Source organism: Manis pentadactyla, chromosome 13 (assembly GCF_030020395.1).
Source record: "Manis pentadactyla isolate mManPen7 chromosome 13, mManPen7.hap1, whole genome shotgun sequence".
NCBI lineage: Eukaryota > Metazoa > Chordata > Mammalia > Pholidota > Manidae > Manis > Manis pentadactyla.
Genome location: NC_080031.1, coordinates 87,676,825 through 87,700,573, shown reverse-complemented (window position 1 = coordinate 87,700,573; position 23,749 = coordinate 87,676,825). Strand labels below are relative to the sequence as shown.

Here is a 23,749-nt window from a genome sequence, read left to right as displayed (position 1 = left end):
AGGATCTCCTCCAAAAACACATTTGTTTTAGAATATAAATACAAAAAAACTGTGCTAAGAGATATTCAAGTCTTTCACCAAATATTTTTTACACTGATTGGAATTTCAGCATTTAAAAATAATAACAGTGATCATGCCAAGCATCTTTTATTTTTTCTAAATATATCTTAACTATTTCATAGTTAAATTTATACTAATTCGTTCATCTTCTCAAAAGACCCTTTAACACTAACATTTTCTTTTTAAAAAAATCAAAACTAAATGTAATCAAAGCTAGTTGAACAATCAAACAGAACAAGGGAAAATATCTATTTCTTGCTCAGTAAAAGTAACACTAAATTCACAAGTTCATGGAAATAACTTCTCTAAGTATACACTATTTTTATGTTCTTTAATAGCAAAAGTAGAAATGATCTTGGACAAGAAATAAAAATTCCTACAAAGCTAGACATGTTTCTAAGATATTCAACTAAAAAATATGGATGTACATTTTACAGACTTTCTGACAGAGACAATGTGTTCTTTCTGTCTCTTTCAATGAACAATTGCAAATATCAAGCTTGGATTGATCTTAAATCAGCAATTTGGTAATTATCTTAAATTTTTGTTTGGCTCTGCTTTAAAAGAAGTTCAAACTTTTGAAAACTAATTTTCAAAATGGCTACTAATGTTATTAAAATGAAAGCAAAAATATTAATATGTGACAAGTATGTATTTTGCTTTTAAAAATATAACTTCATCTATAAACTGCAGTATAATACTGATAAACACTGATAAAAATTACTTATGGGATCCAATAAAGCATACAATACCACACAATTTTAGAAATCATCAGTCCAAATACTTCATTTTCAAAGGAGAAACTGAACTACAAGAATTTAAGTGACTTGACAAAGAAAACCAGCTTGTTAGTCCAAAAATAGGAATAAACCAGATGTGTACCCTTCGTCTGATGCAGTATTTCATCTCTACTTTTTATAAGGTTGAAAAAGGACAACCAGAAACTCAAGCCATAATTTCCAGTTCGAACAGTGCCCTGGTTAGATCAATCAGGTTCTTGCAAAAGTACTACATGCAGTGCACATTGCTGGGTGATAAAGTTTCCTATTAGATAAGAGATTAAGAGGCTGAGATAAAGGGAAGTGATATAAATGGCAAAACAACTAAGAAGTTTAAGAGAAATTAAGTACAATTCAAATACAAAAACAGCTGTGCCTGTCTCAATAATAACAGCAAAATATACAAGTTATAAGGGTGTATTTGCAAATTTAAGTGCAGCATGATATACCCTTTAAAGAAATGCAATGAACTTTCTACAAGTTAAAAAGCAATTTATGGTCAGATAAGAATGAATTCTCAATTACCCAAACTATTTTTCACAATATGCATCATACATGTTAAAATACAGAAAGGTATAGGTCTTTCTGACTAATAATGGGGCTCAGCTAAAGTTTAGATTTTGATTATCAATGAGAAAATAACTTATTAAGAAATCTGTCATATAAACATGGGAGGGAACATTTATGCAACTATTTGAGTGCAATTGTCTTCATAGGACCATTAACTTATAAGTATCTGTGTACAGCAGATGGCAAGCTAATTGTAAGTAATCCTTAATTATTCATTTTAAAAGTAGAAAAATCTGTTAGCTATATGCTAATCTATCTATATATATAGATGTGTCTATACAGAGATACATAAACACACATACAGATATATACTTGAAAAGCAGACTTCAGTCTTTATAATAATAAAATAAAGGATGTAATTAAATTTATATGAACAGGTCTATTTACCCTAAGGAATACCCTGCATAACCATTTAAAAGAATGTGGTTGCTCTAGATGTGTTTATACGCAAAGCTTTTCACACTATTAAGTGAAAGCAAGCAACTTGCAAACCAACATACACAGTGTGATCCCATAAGGAAAAATTTTTAAGGTTATACTTGATGCAAAATTAATTTTCTAGAAGGATACTCAAGAAACTGGGAAGGAGTAAAGTTGGGAGAGAGAGAATTTTATTCATTTACATTTTATACTTCTCTGTAATGTTTGCATTTTTGCCATATGAATAAAGTACCTTTATATAAAATACCTTAATAACAATTTTTTAAAAGAAAAAGACTAGTAGAGAGCAATATGGAGGTTCCTCAAAAAACTAAAAAGAGAAATACCATTTGACCCAGAAATTCCACTCCCAGGAATTTGCCCAAAGAAAACAAGTTCTCAGATTCAAAAAGACATAAGCACCCCTATGTTTATTGCAGCACTATTTACCATAGCCAAGGCATGGAAGCAACCTAAGTGTCCATCAGTAGATGAATGAATAAAGAAGATGTGGTACATATACACAATAGAATACTATTCAGCCATAAGAAGAAAACAAATCCTACCATTTGCAACAACATGGATGAAGCTAGAGGGTATTATGCTCAGTAAAATAAGCCAAGTGGAGAAAGACAAGTGCCAAATGATTTCCCTCATTTGTGGAGTATAACAGCAAAGCAAAACTGAAGGAACAAAACAGCAGCAGACTCAGACTCTGAGAAGGGACTAATGGTTACCAAAGGGGAGGGGTGTGGGAGGGCGGGTGGGGAGGGAGGGAGAAGGGGATTGAGGGGTATTATGATTAGTACACATGGTGTGGGGGGATCATGGGGAAGACAGTGTAACACAGAGAAGACAAATAGTGACTTTGTGGCATCTTACTACACTGATGGACAGTGACTTCAATGGGGTATGGGGCAGACTTGATAATATTGGTGAATGTAGTAACCACAATGTTTTTCATGTGAAACCTTCATAAGAGTGTATATCAATGATACCTTAGTAAAAAAAAGAAAAAGACTGCATATTTTAAAAAAATTCTTTAAGTTATGTTTATAGCTAACATAGGTGGCAATTCACTTGATCCAATTAATCTAAATTAAGAAACTTCTACGATAACCATTTTAACAATACCTATTTTAATCATATAGTCAAAGATTAGAAATGTCCATGAAATAATTTACTTACAATCCTCCTTCTAGGAAATTACAAACATTTTCATCTCTCTTAGATACCAGATGGAATGTCTCCCTGATGATTTGCTGTTGTGTGTCTTCACTCTGAGAAGAATAATTCATATGCATTAGGACTGAATTTCTAAGTCTAACAGCACTTTAAGAATTTAAAAACTAAAAGTAGCAATATCTGTCTGGAAAATTCATCTAAGAAAGAGGTCCTTAGTGAATTAACATATCACATCTTAAAGAAACAAAGCCCAACATTTTTTTATTAAAAAAACAAAAATAAAAAATCAATGGTTCATAGTTTACCACTACAAATAAACTAACTTATTTCTATGTTTCAAAACCATGAAGACAGTATTAGACAGATGAGTTACAGACACTGGTAAAAGGGACACTAGATATTAACTAGTTAAAGCCCACTGTTTTACAAACGAGTAAACTCAGAGGTAAAGTTATAAATAACTCATGTAACTAATTTAATTATGGAATAAAGACAGAATTTTAGAGCTTCCAATTAAGTTTAACTAAATGCAAACTGGAAAATCGGACAAAATCATAAACAGGTAGTTCACAAGAAAGGAAGTATCATGGTCCATAAGTAAATGAAAAGATATTAAATCTCATTAGTAATTAAGTGAAATACAAATTATAGTAACTATGAGATAACTCTACCTTTACCATATTAGCAAAAGTGTACTGTGACAATATCCGATGTTAACAAATATGACAATATCAAATGTGAAACCAAAGAAACTCTTCCCATCAGTGAGAAGGTAAATGGTAAATCACTTGGAAAATCACCTGAAAAAACAGTTTTATAGCAGCACTTCCACTCCTGGTTACTATGCTAAACCAAATGAAAACATTTTTCTTGAAGGTCAAAAGCAACAAGACGTTGGCAAATACATATCCATATATATATACAGTAAAGTCTTAACCTGCATACCAAGAGACTTGTAGAGGAATGATCACACAGGCACTGTAACAACAAAAAACCTGACAATAACCCCAATTCCACCCATCACCAAATGGATAAATTACGGTATGCTCATACAATGGAATACTGTAAGAAATAAAAATTAAAGAAGTAAAGTACACCCATCAATACGAATGATTCTCAGGAATTTAATGTGAAAAAGGGAAGTATTTTAGTTCAGGCTGCCATAACAAAATACCATAGACTGGATGGTTAAACAAACAAGAACTTATTTTCTCATAATTCTGGAGTACAAGTCAATGAAATATACCAGGGTAGATAAATGAAGCTAAAAGTTGCTTCTTTGGAAAGACTTAAAAATATATAAACATCTGGTAAGATGAATCAACAGAAATGGTGGACAGGAAAAAGGTATGAACATAAGGAACAGAAAGGGAGACCTACTTATATATGCTGCAGAAATTTAAGGGAGAAAAAATACATCATTTGAGTAGGTACAAAAAAAATCTGATAAAATTAAACATCATTCTTGAATAAAACAGAAAAAAGTTGCTAGCAAACTAAAAAAGAGAATTGCCTTTAACTAAGGGTATCCCTATAAAACGCCTTTTGTAAACAATTCACAAATGTTTAAATAGTTTCTCCCTTTTAAGATCAGTAACAAGATAGGGATAACTGATACTACTTTTCCTATTCAGTGGCACACGAGTTGTCATCACTACAAGAAAGATTTTAAAAAGTAAAAGATACAAGGATCTGAAACGAAGAAACAAAACTGTCATTCACATATTACAAGATTTTTTATGTAGAGAATCAAATATCATTTACACAAAAGTGTTACAACTAATGGAATTAGCAAGAACACAAAATCAGTATACAAAATTATATTGCCAGTAGACTCACAGACACTGAGAAGTGACTGGTGGTTACCACAGGGAACGGTTGGGGTGGGTAGGTGGGGAGGGTGAGGGAGATAAAAGGGCACAGAAATTCTCAATCATAATATAAGTTGGTCACAGCGATGGTAGTAGAGCATGGAGATTCTAGTCAGTGTTTCTGTAACATCTTTCTGTATTGACAGACGGTAACTGCACTAGTGGGGTTGAGGATTTAATAATGTGGGTAACTGCTGAACCACTGTGTTGTATATATTAAACTGATATAAGATTGTATATCAATGATACTTCAATGTAAATAAATTATACTGGAATCCTAAACTTATGCAACTATCAATTAGGAAATGTAATTTTTACAAGATTCCATTTACAATGCCATAAGAAAACATGCAGTACCTAGGAAAAAATGAAACAAAAGCATGCAAGATTTCAATGGAGAAAATACATAACTATTGAAAAAGATAAAGATGACCTAAGTAAATGGAAAAATGCATTGTTTATAGACTGAATGATTCAATATTATGAAGATATTCAATCTCCCCAAAATGCTCCAAATAGTCAAGGTGATTCTAATAAAAATCCCAACAGGGAGAGAGGAAGAGTGAAAACCTGAATCTGATTCCAAAACTTACACATTAGATCACGGGACTAGAATAACAAGACACTTTCAAGTAGAATATGAAAGAATCTGCTGACCATATAAGAATTATTATAAAGCTGCAATAATTAAGACAACATATTGGTGCAGAAATAGGGAAACTGGCTGATGAAACTGAATAGAGAACCAGAAACACACCCACACATATATAAGGTAATTTAATTTAAAGCAGATCAATAGGGAAAGGAAGGACATTTCTATGAATGGTGCCAGGATAAAAATTGTTGGTCTTGTTCTGTTTTAATACAATAAACTTCAAAAGCAGTCCTAAGCTGCTTAAAAATGAATGTCTCTGGTCAGGCTGGTAGTAGCCCTGCATCACCAACAGCTGTCAGCCATACGATGACCTAAACCCAGCCCCTCTACAACTCAGCCTGAGACCAAGCAAGGCAGGAGGAGGCTGCCCACTTGCCCTCCCCACTTCATCTTCAGTAGGCCCTCCTGACCCTCTACTGTCCTCTGTCTGGGCCAGCTGAATGCCAGGGGTCCCCCCAGGCAAGAGCTGAGCCCATAGTGGACAGCAAGGTCCCCTGCCCTGGGAGCTTGGCCCCTGTTCCAACGTCTGGCAAACCCACCAGTTTGTGGCAACCTACTATCATGTAGCACCAACATTTTGTGATAATAAATGTTTTCAGTTAAAAAAAAAGTCAGTGGTGACACTATAAAACTTTAAAAATGTAGCATCTTTATGACCTTGTAATAGTGTTGGATTTTTAAGTAAGACACAAAATAAAGGTAACCATAAAGAGAAAAATTGGCAAATTTGGTCACATCAAAAGCAAACATTTTTAATGCTCAAAAGACACCAGAAAAAATGATAGCCACAAACACAGAAAACATATCTGCAATACATAAAAACTGGCAAAAGAATAGCATCCAGTATATACAAAGAACACTCACACATCAGTAAGAAAAAAAATAAACATCTCAACATAAAAATGACTTGGCAAAACAGAAGACTTCGATAAGTTACCCCCAAAAAAGGAAATCAGAATGGTGAATAACTATGAAAGATGTTCAAATTCATGTAGAAAAAAAGAGAGTAAGAAGAAAAAAAGGGAGAAAGAAAAACCCTTCTAGTTAAAATTGCAATGACATTAAGTACCCCTACTGAAGGTATATAAATATGTCTAATAATATCAAGCATTGGCAAGTACTTGGCCCAAGAAAGCACCCATACACTACCAGAACTGTAAACTGGTACAACCACTTGTGAAAATGGATCAGCATTACCTAGTAAAGCTGAACATGCACATATCCTAGGACAAAGTTATTCAACTCCTAGTTATACCCTAGAGAAATTTGAAAAGATTACAAGAATGATTTAGCAAAAAGCTTACAATGTAAATGTCCATCAATGCTAGAATGTATAAATAAACTGTGGTTTATTCATACATAGACTATTAAACAGCAACTAAATAAATCACTACAGACATAAAGCCAATAAAGACCTTAGAAAAATTCAATCACAGAAAAATATAAATAATATTAATCTGTCTATTTTAAAGTTCAAAAACAAGTAAAAGTAAGCAATAAACTGCTTAAGGACAAAAAAATGTGGTTGAAAAAATAAGAGAATGACTTTTAAAATTCAAGATGGTGGTTATCTCTGAGCAGAGAGGGAACAGGATACAAGAGAGGTGCAGAAAGACTTCAAAGGTATTGGTAATTTTCCTTAAAAGGAGTAACAAATAGACAGTAGTAAGTGTATTATTTCCTATACCTTATGTATACTTAATACGCAAGTATTCTTTTTATCTAGTCAACATTTTATAAAAACATTGAAAAGAGGGAGGGGCACCACTGTAGGAGACAGTTGCCCTCTTCCTTCCTTGGGTTTTCTCGATCATCTCACCACCTCCTTCTCGTCTTCACCTGGACCTTACCTGTGCCCCTGGATGACCTTACTCTTGCGGCTTCAACCATATTATCTTCCTGACCTTTAATTATGCTCTACCCTAGTGCTTAAAAGAAGACTATCTTCTTTTCTGAATCATTGGCAAGTATTTCCAGCTTCCAAATAGACATCTCCACTTATATTCCATTAAGTTATATTAAAATTTGCATTCTGAAGACAAAAAGCATTATTTTTTCTAAAACCTATTTTTACTGTATTTTTAATCTCAGTTACTGGCATTAGTGTTCATCCAATCTTTAAGCCAAAGATCATATTTCCTTTTCTTTCACGTCCTATGTCCATTTATCCATTCAGTCACCCAGTACTGTTAATTCTACTTCAGAAACAACAGTGAAGCTGGATTCAGAGATACCATCTCAACTCAGATTCTCATTCTTTCCCAGAATACTGTTGAGAACCACACAAGTGCTAACTATATGCCACCTGTCTCTTTACTCCAGACCATGCCACATCATCAGAATTGCTTCTTAAAAAACAGTATGTTACTTCCTCTCTTAAAAACCTCGTTTCCATCTAACCTAAAATCCAAACTCCCTACCATGTCATAAAAAGCCCTCCAGAATCTAATCCAGATGTACCTCTGAAGTTCCACCATCTATTTCTTCTCTCCCTTGTGATCTACTTCAACCACACTGAACTTGCACCATTCAGTCCCTCCTACGCTTCTCCTCGTCCACCCCATTCTCTAGCAACCCCCACTTAGGACTCAGCTCAAATGTGATTACTTCCACGAAGTCGTTTTTTCACTTTCACAGGAAAAACTGGTTCCTTCTTCCTCAAGTTTCCTTGGTACTGCTTCTCTTCCTATAACACACTTTGAACAATACACTCAAGTTTTCTTTGCAGATACCTGAATTCTATGACACTCTGAGCTACCTTAGATCTTCTCTGAATCCGAAACCCCCAAGAGTGGCTGGCAAAGAATAACCAATAAAAGTACACTGAATAAATGTACTTGTAATGGAGAAGAAGGGATTCATCCATATCCATTTACATAGATTATCAAATATATGGGTTACCTTACTGTGGGGAAGTTGGGGTTCCTGTGGCCAGGATCCTCACTGAACTTAAACCACTTGATGATGTAACTGGCCTTCCACACCTGTAGGCAATAAGCTATTATTACACTATGTAAAGAGCTCTGCCCAGTGCTCTGGATGGAGGCAGAAATGCTAGTGCTCTACCTATCGCCAGGAGAACAAGCCAGGTAATAAACCCTTTCACTCCAAGAACGTTTTACTGTCATTTTCTTTGGTCACAGTGAATCCATAGTGAACTTGCCCGGAGCTGAAACCCATTGGCAAGACAATTGGCATGGTCAGTAGGGTTCACTGTTGACCAAAGAAAAAGACAGACTGCCCTTATGGGAGGGGTGCTTCAGCAGGTTGCCCCTGTGAATGGGGAGAGAGTGGATTGTCCCCCAGTGGGTATGTGGTCTGAGGTGGCTTGCCTCCTAGAGGGCTGTGCCCCACCCCAGGACTGGAGGCAAGTGGAGGTGATACCTGAGGCAGCAGGGGTGGCCCTTGATATAGTAAGTAGGTCTTTTGAGAGACAGGGTGCCTGTGAGGCAGCGGAGACTGTGGGTTGGCTGCATCTCACAGTATTAAAAAAGTCTACAGAAGAGGAGGACATGCCCCTGAAAAAGACCCAAGAAATGGCAGCACGAGAATGCAAGCTGAAAACTGCTGTAGATTCACTGAAGAAGGAAATGGCATTGATGCGAGAGGAGACAGCATGAGAATGCCGGCAGGGAGGCGCCACTGAAGAGGTAAAAGACTCCTTACAGAATGAGACAGCAGTACAGCCAGGTGCTCTGAAGGAGTAAAAGGCCATCAAGGAAAAAGACAAACTCCTGAGGGAAGCACAGGTGGAGGTGGCACAAGAATGCCAGCTGCAAAGCATTGAGGTGAAGGTAAGATAGCTGCTGAGGACTGAGCTAGCATTGCTGCAGGGCATGGTGGAAAACATAAAGGTTGTAGCAGAGGAGGCACTCAGGGGAGGGGAGAGAAAGGTGCCATCAGCCCTGGAAATGGAGGAGCTGGGGAAGGATGAAGGGGTAGTGCCGGGGGCACTGACCACTCCTGTACTGAAAGCACACCCAGTGGTTGTAAAGAAAATAAAGACCGAGCAGCTGAAAGTTCCCCAAGGAGAGGAGCAGCCCCCTCCCCAGGTCATGGAGCACTCTATGCTCCACACCTATACTCAGGCTGAGCTGGTGGATTTCGGCTCCCAGTTTAGGCAGAAGCCTTGGGAGTCAATATCAGCTCGGCTCCTTAGTCTGTGGGACTTAGGGGTGGATGGAATTGTTCTGTCAGGATCAGAGATGGGAAAGCTGGCTTCCCTGAAGTACAGCCCACATTGAGGCAGCGACTACAAAATGCACATCAGACCACAGGGAGTCACTCCCTCCTCAACTGACTTATGGCTGCACTTCATGCTGTGTGGCCCAATCAGGGTGATCTACCATCCTCTCCTGTTAGATGGCAGATGTATGCTGAGATCCAACAGGTGTTACAAGAGCTTGGCGTAAGAAATACCATCTATATATAGTCCAGAGAATTATGGCCCAGATGAAGAGATTTTCACTACTTGGATGAGAAATATTGTGCTTTAAATGGCTCCCACATCCCTCTTTGGGTCTCTAGTGGCCATTCTTTCCCCTCACTTAGGGCAGCCCATAAGCAAGGTGCCACATACAGTAGCAAACTCAGGAGAGACTGAAGCAATGAGAACATGGAAAGAAATAAGGTCTGCTACTCACAAGAAGAATTTAAAGGGCCCCATGAAGGTTACGAGGACCCAGATGTGGGTTGATTTAATATGGGCAGGAGAAAATGGAAGGAAATTAGGCAGGAAGTCAAATAGGATCTTACTAGAGCTATGGCAACAACTGAACCCAGAGCAGCAGTTCCAGCCATTAAGACAAAAGAGGCAGAGGCCAGAGACAGAGTCACAAGTTCAGCCTGTGTTTGTAAGACTTCCTGCTGGAGAGTGAGCCAACCTCACTCGAGCCCACACAGGAAGATGATTGGAGAAGACAGTTGGACTGAGGGGAAGGTCAAGCTACCTGTCCTGAGGGACCAAGGGAGGCCAGAGGTCACATGTTGAAATAGTTATCCATTGGTCCCCAGTGAACATACAACATGTCCTGGCTCTGGTGGACACAGGGGCTGAATGTTCACTGATTTGTAGTAACCCTCAGCGGTTTCCCGGGACCCCCACTATCATAGATGGATACGGGGGAAGGCCATCAGAGTGAAAAAAGCCCAAATTCCTTAGGGAATAGGGCATCTACCCCCAAAAGAGTATACTGTCTGTGTATGTATCTCCTATCCCTGAGTATATTTTGGGGATTGATATCCTGCAGGGTCTGTGGTTGCAGACCACTGCAGGTGAGCTGAGACTGAGAGTACGTGTGGTGAAGGCAGTTCTGCAGGAACATGCTAAGCGCCCACCCACAGCTTTGCCTGTGCCTCAGCAGGTGAGTAATACCAAACACTACAAACTGCCTGGAGGGCATTAAGTGATTGGAGAAACTCTCCAGGAAGTGAAAAAGATGGGTATTATAAAGCCCACCCACAGTTCTTCAAATTCCCCAGTGTGGCCAGCCAGATGGCTCCTGGCATATGACTGGATTACAGAGAATTGAATAAAGCCATACCCCCTATGCATGCTGCTGTCCCTTCTATTGCAGGCCATGAACGGGTATCCTCAGCCATGAACTAGGAACATACCATTATAGGGTAGATCTTGCTAATGCCTTCTTTTCCATTGACATTGACCAGGAAAGTCAGGAACAGTTTGCTTTCACGTGGGAAGGACGGCAATGGACTTTCGCAATCCTTCCACAGGGATACCCCCACAGCCCCACCATCTGTCATGGACTTGTAGCCCAGGACTTGGCTACATGGGAGAAACCGCCAACAGTGCGGCTGTACCATTACATTGATGATGTCATGCTCACGTCCAATTCTCTTTCATATCTAGAAGGTGCAGCACCTAGACTGCTGCAACATCTATAGGAGAAAGGATGGGCAGTGAACAGTACCAAGGTTCAGGGACCTGGTTTGTCTGTCAAATTCTTGGGTGTCATCTGGTCGGGTAAGACCAAAGTTATACCAGAAGCAGTCATAGATAAAGTCCAGGCCTTTCCTACCTCTAGAACTGTAGCATTGCTAAAGGAGTATTTGGGTCTTCTAGGCTACTGGAGAGTTTTTAGCCCACACTTGGCACAAATTCTGAAGCCCTTATACCAGTTGGTATGAAAGGGCATCAGGTGGGACTGGGATGAGACATGTGCATCTGCCTTAACTAAAGCAAAACAGGCAGTGAAGGCCATGTAAGCCTTAAGTGTGACAGATCCATCAAGGCCCTGTGAGCTGGATGTTCATGTTACTGAAGATGGTTATGGCTGGGGTCTCTGGCAGTGGCTTGAACGAACTCGCCAACCTATTGGATTCCGGTCACAACTCTGGAAAGTGGCAGAGGTATGACACACTTTGATAGAAAAACAACTGGCTGCGATGTATCACACCTTGCTGGCTACAGAACCCAACACTAGAATGGCCCCAATAAAGGTAATAACCATCTATTCCATCTAGGGGTGAGTACAAGACTGGACCCAAAAGCCAAGAATTGGTGTGGCACAAATGCCCACACTGGCCAAGTGGGGTGCTTACCTATAGCAACATAGTGCCCTCTCTAGTAGCCCCTTGAGTGAAGAACTCCAATGCTTATTGGGGCCAGTGACATATACTACTGAAAAGCAGGGAGAACTTGCTTTTGTAGCAGAGTCCCTATTGGGAGGGAAGAGCCCTTATACCCAAAGATGCATGGTACACAGACAGATCCAGCCATGGGCAGCCCCCAAAATGGAGGGCTGTAGCTTTCCATTCTAAAACTGAGACAATATGGATGGAAGATGGTGAGGGAAAGAGCAGCCAATGGGCAGAGTTGTGGGCAGTGTGGCTTGTTATCAGCCAGGAGCCCTCCCCAATAGCTGTCTGCACTGACAACTGGGCTGTCTTGTTGGGGCTTGACCCTGTGGCTACCAACTTGGTACCATGCCAGCTGGCTGGTTGGTCACTGACCCCTTTGGAGGCAAGAATTGCAGCAAGACTTATGGGCCTGCGGTCCAGCCAAAATAATTACAGTATACCATGCCACAGGTCATTTGCCACTGGCATCCCCAGGAAATGATGCAGATAAATTGGCCCAGATATGTTGGTTAGAAGGAAAGCCTGCCTCTGATGTAGCACAATGGTTACATCAGCGTTTGTTGTATGCAGGGCAAAAGACAATGTGGGCTGTAGCCCTTTGGTGGGGCTTGCCTTTGACCTTTGAAGAAGTAAGCAGAGCCCAGCAGAAGTGTGTTGTATGCTCTAAAAGGGACTTACACCAAGTTCCACTGTAACATGTGACAAGAGTTAAGGGGCCTATAGACCTCATCAGGTGGCAGATAGACTATATTGGGCCTCTACCTGTGTCAGAAGGATATCGGTATGCCATGACTTGTGTGGATACAGCTACTGGACTTCTGGTTGCTTTTTCTACCCGTTGTGCAGATCAGCAGATGACCAAAAGAGGCCTGGAGTGTCTCTTTGCTGCCTATGGCCGACCACAGGTAATTGAGAGTGATCAGGGCACCCATTTTACTGGACATACACTGCAAGAATGGGTACGACAGCTGGGAATCAAATGGAAGTTTCATGTGCCATACAATCCTACTGTAGCAGGCATGATAGAGAGGCACAATGGCTTGTTAAAATCCAGACTAAAGTCAGATACCAATAGTCTGCAGGGATGGTCAGTCTATTTATGGTCCATGCTATGGCATTTGAACAAGAGACTCCGAAAGGGAGTTCTCAGCCCCTTAGACATGTTAACACATATGGCTGCCTCCCCTCCACAACTGCAAGTACAAACCAAGGAAGAATCGCTGAAGCCAAGGTTCGGCCACCAGAATAATATCTTGCTGCCAGCACCAACTGCACTGAACCCTGGAGACTCCATTGAGTGGACATGGCCTTGGACCTTTTGACACATGGACCAATGATGGCTGATTCTCCTGGCAACCTGGGGACAAGGCCTGAAAGCTGGCCCCCTGTGTATTCCTAGAATAACAGAAGAGTGGCCCCCAAAGGTCACAGTAGTATATTCTGAATGGCCAGAAGGTAGGAGCATCTTACCAGGGAATTTTGTTTTATCATTATGCACCTCCAGTAGCACACTATATATAGACCCTTCAGTAACCCCCACGGGGAGAGGAGTAAAAGTATGGTATACTAGACCTGGAAGGGACCCCCTTTCCTACTACAGTCCTATCACAGGACGACTCTCTTGCATGCATCCTACCTGATGGACAAGATTTGCCTATGTTGATGTCATTAAAACATGTGTCTTATTGCCCCTAAGGTCTTTGTGAAATGGGAACCTCCTCTGGCTTGGGGATTGTTATAATTTTTGTTCAAAACCTTGCATTTTAATTTTTGTTACTATCTCTAAGTTGTTCATTATCGCCCCTAAGGTCTTTGTGGATTGGGAGCCTCCTCTGGTTTGAGGATTATTATAATTTTCATTACCTGTATCAAAATCTTCTTGTATCTTAATTTTTGTTATTATCCCTAAGTTGTTATTATCCTCTGTTGCTGTTGTGGAATCTGGTTACAGTGCTCCAGCTTTCTTGCACAGGGACCATTACGGAAGATTGATAGTGTGTAGATTGTTAAGGGGAGAATCCTGAAGGGGTGGAGTGTGGGGAAGTTGGAGTTCCTATGGCCAGGATCCTCACTGAACTTAAAGCACTTGATGATATAACTGGCCTGTTGCTAGGCTACTGCTTCCACACCTGTAGGCAATAAGCTATTACTGCACTATATAGACAGTTTGGCCCAGTGTTCTGGGCGAGGCAGAGACGCTAGTGCTCGACCTACCACCGAGAGAACAAGTAATAAGTCCTTTCACCCCATTTACTGCCATTGTCTTCGGTCACATTGAATCCATGGTGAACTTACCCAGGGCTGAAACCCATTGGCAAGACCACACACACACACACACACACACACACACGAAAGGAAAGGCAGTGTGGTGTAGTAGTTAAAGGTATGAGTTCTTTTGTAACTAAGATGGTAGATTGAACACACGTTTATTTTTGTTGCCTTCTCAAACCCCAACTAAAACAATATTAAAGGGTTGGAGGATTTTTTTTCTTTTTTTTTAAAGGGTACAAACCCACAAGGATGAGAAGAATGGGAAAGGAATACAAGGACAACAAAATTTGGAAGGTGGTTGAATGAGTGGTAAAGTATTACATAAACCTCAGAAAATTTAATCCTAAATTGGTGACAGAAAAATCTAAGGATTAACCCAAAAATTTGTACCACAAAATAAACAAAGGCTCAGGAATTGGTGCTTTTAGGCACTTTTGGAAGTGAAGATAAAGAGAGGAGGACTGTTTAAAAAGCAGAAGGACCATTAAATTCCTCCACCATGGCCAAGAAACTCTCTATCTGGGAGTGAATAAAAGAGGGTATTGGGAGAGCAAGGAGCATTATGGCAGCCACTACAGTGGCTCACTAAAGAAACATCTGAATCCCTAGAACCCATAAGGGGGTACCCTTATGTAGCAAAAAGGACTTTGTGGGTGTGATTAAATTAATGACTTTAAGAGGGGTAGTTTATCCCAGATCATTTGAGTAGACCTATCTAATCACATGGCTCCTTACACCTGGACTGTGGTCAGAGGAAGATGTAATGAGAAAAGAAGAGAACTGTTTCTCAGATGGCCATGAAGATGGAGGAAGGGGCCGTGAGCCAAGGAATCTGGGCGGCCTCTAGAACTGGGAAAGGCACAGAAATGGACTCTTTTCAAGCACCTCCAGAACAGATGCAGCTCTGAGGTAAAACCCGTGCCAGACTTCTAACTCACAGACTGTACAATGACAAGTTTGTGTTGTTTTTAGCCACCAAGTTTGTGGTCATTTGTTGGAGCAGCAATAAAAAGCAAATACAGGCACCATACTGAAAAATGGGATTTTAAGAATATGTACACACACCCTGAAATCTGTAGCACTTTTCTTCGAATAGTTCCCATAATACCTAGTCAGGCAGGCCTCCTTCACCTACCAGGCAAAGCCCAGAACAAACTATTCTGGAAACTCTTATCTACATCTGAAGATAATGACACTGGAGGTCCAAACTGTGGCAGAAACTGTTATCTATTCACCAAAATCTAGTTCCTTTATTTCCTGGACACAAAATTCAACAATATTTTTCATTTTGAATTTAGGTGGAACCACACAACTCAGTTGTGGCCACTGGCAGGTGGTTAGGAATTTGCAGTAGTATGACAGAGCTGGCACAAGTGAAACCCGATTGAGCTTACCTCATCCCAATTCTACATACCCTGCCATCATGTTAATAAGCCGAAATGGCCATTATGGGAGTACCTACACCATGGTCACAAATGCTACAAATTAGAGCTTTTTCCTTCCAGGCGAGCCCATTGTTAAAAATATACCATCCAAGCCTCACCCATAAAAATTCCTGCACAGTCTCCCATGTTAGCTAGCTACAGAAGTTTCTTTACCTCTTCTCAAGAATGACAAACACATGCCCATAAAAAGAGGTTTTCTAGCTGATTAGGAAGACTAATTCTGGACTTCATGTGAAAAATCAACTTTCATTGTGTTAATCCACTAAGATTTAGTGGCCTGTTGTAGAAAACTATAATTCTTACACTAGCTAATGCTGAGTCTGCTTATCTCAAGTAAAGCTCATATGGAAGACCTCTATTAATGGATTCAGAGCTCCTAATTAGCTTTAGTATCCTACCCTTAGACAGGAACAGGCAACCAGGGATTACTGTACAACTGAAGGCAGATGTGACATAAAAGCTAAAGACAAAATAGGGATGAAAAGCCACTAGGATAAAACAACCAATTAAGAAGAAGAAAGTGTTTCAATATTGTGGATAAATGAAGGTTCCTGTGGCCAGGATTCTCACCTGGCCCTGGTTGGCTAGCTCACTACACGTGTGGGCAATGCATTGTTATTGACTCTATATAAAGAGCCCTGCCCAGTGCTCTGCGCAACACGGTGGCTCAGCTGCAGGGCTGCAGGAGAGCAGAGCAGAGGCTGGAGTGGTGGTAGCGCCAAAGAGAGAGACTGGGACGGCTGTGCAGGCAGAGAGGCCCAGAGGCAGACTTGCTCTGAGTGGATGGGATTTCAGTGATTGACCTGCCACCATGGAAATAAAGTTGGCTGTAACCCTTTCACCCCAAGAATATTCTACTGTCATCTCTTTGGTCACACTGAATCCATAGTGAACTTGCCCGGGACTGAAACCCATTGGCAAGACAAACATCTATAAATAATATCAGAGAAGTAAGATAGATGGCACAACTATGAAATAAAAACAGAGACTTATAAAACAGTAACATTCAGAAATTTTAAAAGGCACATGGAAATTAAAAATATAAGGAGAAAATTAAAAGTTCAGGGGAAAGACTGGAAAGTAAGGTTGAGAATATCATCCAGAAAACAGAACCAACGGGCAAAAAGACAGAAAATAGAAGAGCAGGGATAATAAAGAGCAAGGATAGAAGAATTGTTCAAAGGAATGCTGAATAAAAGGAGACTGAAAAAGAGGAGAAAACTGAGAAATTTTTCAGAGGACAAGAATTTCCAGAATAAAAATCCCATCAAGTACTCAACACAGTTAATAAAAACAGACTCAGAGCAAGGGGCTTTGAAACCTTAGAAACACCAACATGAGTCTACATACTCTGTAGAGTAAAAAATCAGGTATGTAAAGAAAACGTGTTTAGAATGGCTTCAGGCTTTCTGATAGCAAAAATAGTGGAAACCAAAACATAATACAACAAAATCATCAAAATTCTGAGGAAAAGTTACTTGCAACCTAGCATCTTACAGGCAGACAATGTGCAATTATAATAAGGCTCTTTTCAGACATGCAAGGTCTCAAAAAACTCTACCTCCCACATCCTTTCTCAGGAAGTTACTGGAGGGTGTGCAACACCATGAAAAGGTAATAAACCAAGGAATCTGGCAACAGAAGATCCAATACAGAAACAGGCAAAAAGGAATCCCCAAGATAACAAAGATCCTAGTATGACTATAAAATCAGTACAGATTGGACCTAGTCAGAAGATTCCAGGAGAAATTTCTTCAGGAACATGAAACTGGTAGAAGACACATGTGATTGAAAGAGCTGGAAAGGCATGAATTTGTGATCAGTAAATAGAAAAATAGAGTGAAGGGAAGGGCAAATGTATCTCCAAGGAAAATAAAATGTTGTCAGGAAAGGAAAAACTAACCAGTTTACAACATGGTTCAGTATTTACACAGTAGGTTAATGTAAACACCTAATACTAATCTAACCAAAATTATGAAATAGCTATGAGGGGATTGTAAAGAATACAGATGTTGGTGTAAGAACTTGTTTGTTATGCTTCAGAAGATTGGAGACTGTTGAGAATTAGGCTTGGGGTTGATTAATGATTGTGCATTGAGTCCCCTATACAGAATTTTATTGTTGTCAACAACCATTTGATCAATAAATATGAGAGATGCCCTCTCAAAAAAAAAAAAAAAGAATACAGATGTTGGGAGGAAGTAGGAGAGAAGAGCTAGATAATCATTTTCAATAGTTGAAGTCAATAAATAGATCATGCCCAAAAGTGAAAAGTCAGGCAGCAAAACAAGAAAGTTATGTAGAGACAAGCACACAAATACTGAGCAATCAGCTATAAGTACTTACCTGTGGGAAGAAGGAAATGAGAGAATGTTATTTTGCATAATAAACCTTAATAATTATTGAACCCATATGTATGTGCAGCTTCCATAAACTAAAAATAAAGATGGGAGGGAGGAAAGCATGGAATCTGCAACCAGAGTATCTGGGCTATTGCTGAATATGCTCTTTATGAATTGTTACTGAGCAAGTTAGTTAACCTTTGTGTGTTTGAGTTTTCCTCACTTACAATGAAGGCTGTGAGTAGTCTGAGAAAAAGAAAGGCTTTTTTTTTTTTAGTTGTATTACTTCACAGGTGACTTAGGGAATGAAACCGGCTTGGTGGCTGGTCCCACAAGCATAGAGGCCACACAGAACTGGGGCACGTACTTTTACACCTTCGTTCATTGGGCTAGCACTTCCACCTCTCCGGAGCCCAACTGGGAAGAGATGACAGTAAGGGAGCAGAGGACAGCATTACTGCCTCTCCTACAGAGGTCAGAGGCATAGTTTAGTTGTGAAAAATACAAGCAGCATTCAAGGAGAAATACCTCTTCTCGTACATGGCATGTTGGGGATGACGTTATCACACTCAAAGATCTGAAGAAGGGGCTGTATGATTTGTCATGAGTCATGACCTGGCTGCCTTTCTCTCTGACCTCACTTCCTGCCACTCTTCCCTGTGATTGCCCAGCTTGCCTTCCTATTTCTCAACTCAAGTCCATCTGAGTGATGTTGTACCTCTTTCTGCCTCTACCCCACCACTGTTCATCCCCTTACACTGTTTGATTTTTCTTCACAGGCTAATCACAACTTTACATAATCTGTTTATTGTCTATTTCCTATCACTAGAATATAAACTCATAGGGCAGATACTCATCACAATATTAACAGTGCCATGCAAACAACAAATAAATATTTATTGGAAGAATATGGGCACAGAAAACAGTGCTGGACAGGTCCAATAGTATCCAAAAAGGCCACTGCACCTCTCAAAGGACTAGGTCTAGAAGTGCCTCCCCTTGGAGTCTTAAGAACGTAAGCCCTGCTAGCTAGAATGCTGGTCTTTATTCCTCCTACACTGTAATATCCTTCTTTTAGATAAGAAAGTTGCCTTATCCTTCAGTCAAGAAAGTTGTTCGTATTGCAGTTCAACAGACCTGGTAAGGGGAAGGCTGACAGGGCAGAATGGGTAAGGAAAGGACATGGGTAATTTAATCCAGTGTGAGAATTTCATAAACCAGAGACTATAAGGGAACTGGCTCTTCTAGCTGGTCTACAACTCAGGACTACCTGGGCTTACCAACAGCAGTGAAAAAATGTATAACCCGCCAGAACAAAGATGACTCCAAGTGCTAAAGAATGAATCCTTGACTTTCCAACAAAAATTAGTGAAGATTTCCCTTCAGGATCAGAAAAGGAAAGGGCCCTCATACACTCAGATTGTGTCCGATTTTTTAAGACAAACATACACAGAGAAAAAATTTTTGCAAATTATTAAAGTACTACTCATATACATTAGGGTTATTTTTAACATTTTAATAGAACAGCATTAGTAAATTAAATATCTTAAAGCCACAAATGTTCAATAAACCCACCAACAGCTTCAGTGTACTCATTTTGTGGGATTAATGTATAAAAGATATATACTCTTCATTGGGACATCCCTGGAAGGAAAAATAAACACTGGAGGAAATACAATAAATGTTAATAGTTATCTGTAGGTAGTAAAATAAATAATGATGTTAGTGATCCCAAAGTTTAAATATTTTCCACATGATCACAGAAAAGAAATGCTTTCAAAAATTAAATAATTCAAAAATCAACAATTTTACTAAAAAAACATAATATAGCCCCCTTATACAAGGCCTTCATCTCTTTTGAAAGGCAAGAGAATGACCTATAACATTGTGCTATTTATAACATTTCCCCCTAGCCAAAAATCACTGTAATTCTGAACAGTTTATAGATTCTTCTTTTAAAATTTAATTTTAACAGGTTTAATCTTAATTTTTTAAAGCAAGTCTTCTAGCATACTGCCTAAAAAAAACTGTGATATTAGAATTTGAATTGTTCATTGATCCTTTGATATAAGGAACACCTTGAATTAAGATCTTTTGTGGTACATGTTCAGAACCACACGTCAAGAAACATTCCTGACAGTAACAACCTCAGAAGGAATCTAAAATTACAGAAAATAAAAAGTACTCTCTATTCAAAAGAAAGAACGTCAGCTAAGAAAGGGAATAGTAGACAGTTGTTTTCACAACTAACATCCACTCCTCTCTTCCACCTTTCCAAGTGAGTATGTTTTATTCATGTTTTCAGCCTCAGCTCCAAGGGAGGATCCTGTTAGTGTAAGCTGTTAGTGGTCTTGTGTAGAAGTAACCAAACTGAAGGATTCCAGGATGGCAGGAACATATCACTCCCTCCTTGTGGGCTGAACTGGTTATCACTATTTCAAGAAGGAAATCAGCCTTTGGATATCAACTTTGTGAAGAACAAGGCAGAGAAAGAGGAAAAACTGGATCAACCATGAAGTCGTTGCTTTGCTAAATTAAATAACTTTGGAATTTGTCTGCTACTCTATATTTCCTATTAGGTATCCTAACACATAGTTCTTTTTAAGGAAATTTGAGCCAGGCTACATAAAATCCAATTATGTAGCAAAAGCATCCTAATCAATATGGAAGAAAATCAAATAATTTGGTATTATTTTCTTAACAAAACAGTTCAGATACTATGTTAATATGTGTTAACACCTTAATTAGTATTTAGAACTGTTGACAATTATGTCTTGATCATAAAAATAAGTTTATCTCATCTGCAACACTGTCTTAAGTCACTAAAAAAAGACATCAGTAAGCCCTGATACCTCCTCACAAGAATTTTTGAAAAAGAAAAAACAAACACTTTCTATTTTTTATGGAAACACATTTTTTAAAAAAGCAAAGAACAATCTTAGAGTTCCTTCTAGGGCTTGTGTTTGGTTGAATAACAACTTAATAACCATTTATATTTTATAAGAAAATTGAGGCAACTCATGTATCTAACAGTTTGAAAACATTCCGGTTTGTACTTTCTGTGTGTGTGTATACGTGCATGCATGTGCATGCATACATACAATTTTTTATATTTGTGGAAACAACTAATATAATTCACATAAAAGGAAAACATTTTTACTTGATTCACCAAAGGATATTCTATATTTAACAAAGGAATCATAAGCCAAGGGTTTTTTTTCTTGTTTGATGGCTATGTAAAAATATATCTGGTTTATGAAATACAAGTGTCATTAGTCTTCTACAGTAATACACAAATATTGCCAGGCAAATATTAAAAGACTAAATTTATTGTAGCCAAGTGGTTGTGGCTAAGTATCAACTAAAGAAACAATTAAACCAAGAAAAACATTTGAACTGCTATAGTCATGGCCCAAGGATACAGAAAACAGAAACAAAAGGGAATGCCATTCTGAGTTCACTCCTGAATTCTTAATGTCCGACTCTAGGAGATGAACCAAAAAACTTCTGTTTAACAAAAGAGACATGTGATTTCCTGTCTCACACATAACAGCAACTTGGAGGCACAATCAAATCTAAAAATTTATTACAGCAGGAAATAGAAATCTACACTATTAAAGGGTAATGATGAACACATAAGTTGTATCATGAAGGATAAATGAGGAATGAAAATCCAATGCAGTAAGGGAAACTGGATGGCAAATGGTTGAACAGTTTTCAAAGTGCTCAGTGTTAAACCACTCTTGTTGGACTCAAATCTCAGCATCGTCTCAGAGTACAGAACTGTTAACCTAGCCACACCCTCATTGTTGCTTAATAAATTAAACTCAAAACTGTCAATCTTATTGAGATATATACTTAGAAACGCCTGTCAACTAAGAAACAGCTGAAGTAACAGCTCTTCCACCATCATTTCTGTTTTAAAAGCATATTTTTTAAAATCATCAAATGTACATCACAGTGGTTCAACAGTCTCCCCGCCCCCACCTACTCCCCTCCCCAACCCCTTGGTAACCACTAGTCACTTCTCAGTGCTTATGCGTCTAAGGGCATGGATTCTTAAAACCTCTAGTTAATAAAGGACTAATTTTTAAGAGTTCGAAGGAACCTTTGGAAGCCACTTCTAATCCACGCTCCATCTCAAGCTAGGAGACTTTAATGAATGCATTTAGCAAAGAGTTACTGAGCATTTTCTGTACCAAGATTCAATGTTAATTGCTGGGGGTGACACAAATATATCTAAACCCCGATACCTTCTGTCAAGGAATCTGTAGGATGCCCCAAGGAATTACAGGCTGTGAAACAGAAGACTGTGCCATAATAAAGATAAAAATAAAATCCTAAGAACCAAGAGAAGTCTTCAGCAAGATAAAAGACTTCAGAAAATGCTGAAGTGATGTTTAAGTTAAGCCTGGAACAAGGGATCAAATCTGGACGTTTGGCAATGGAGGGAAGGACATTCCAAGCAGTGAGGACAGAAAAAACTGTCATGCCCAACACTAACAGACCTCATTTCCTACTTCTCCTCCTTACAAAGTCTGCTCTCGCCATGCGGTCTTCTTGGTGTTCATCAAACAGGGCAGGTTCTTCAAACAGGCAATCGCTCCTCAGGGCATTTGCATTGCTGCTCCTTCCGCTTGGAATGACTTTTCCCCAGATACTCAAAAGGCTGGCCTTCTTATCTCCTACAAGTCTTTGTTCAAATGTCACCTGCTCAGTGAGAACTTGCTATTCTATTTTAAAGTGTCAACCTTGCACTCCCTATCTCTCATCCCTGTTTTGTTTTGTCCACAGCATGTATTACTGATATGGTATATAGTCTACTTCATATTAATGTTGTCAATCCCCCTGCTAAAAGATCAAAAGTTATTTTTTTGTTTATCTCCAGGTTTTTAAAGACCGCCTGCACACAATACACATGAAATCAGTTATCTGTTGACAAACCGACTGATGGAATAAACGAATGAAAAGGATTTCTGCCTTCAAATAGGTGATGATCTAGCAGAGGAAACAAATACATAAATAAAACTATTACTGAATGACCAAAAATACAGTTTGCAAAACCCAATTTATAGAAGACTAATGCACAGAAACAGCTCCTGGCATTTCCACATCTACACATCCAGTGACCAGCACATTCTTTTTTTCCCAAACCTCTTAGCTCCCTGCTCCAGTAATGCTATCACTTGCAGGCAATGGCAAAATGACACCAGAGCTGCCAGTACTGCCTCTGCCTACGTTAACCTCCACTACTACCTACTAAGAAAAGTAAAGATATTTCTTTTCGCATTTTTGGGCAAGAGAAATGTATTCCTGGATTTCCATATTAAATGCCTTTTTCTGTGGATGGTTAAATTATACAGTACAGGAGTAGTTAGACTGACATGGATTAGCCAAGAAACCCACTATTTTGAATGGCTTAATTAGTAAGTGTCCATATGGAAAAACACATTTTTTAATTCTATTGTACTAATTTTGGACCGTACCTTTTCTACACGATGAATGGATGTCACAGGCAAAATGACTACAGAAAGATTCCTTCAGTAATAGC

The 23,749-nt window shown here is 39.1% G+C and overlaps 1 protein-coding gene across 4 annotated transcripts in view; it reads right to left on the bottom strand.

Annotated features, from left to right (window-relative positions):
- AP3S1 (adaptor related protein complex 3 subunit sigma 1) overlaps positions 1 to 23,749 on the bottom strand; it is a 74,926-nt gene that overhangs the window by 49,524 nt on the left and 1,653 nt on the right. For all 4 annotated transcript variants that reach the window (XM_036894613.2, XM_036894615.2, XM_036894614.2 and 1 more), the window contains exon 2: positions 3,018 to 3,109. In XM_036894613.2, coding sequence (XP_036750508.2) covers positions 3,018 to 3,109 — 92 coding nt within the window. The remainder of the gene's footprint in view (positions 1 to 3,017; positions 3,110 to 23,749) is intronic.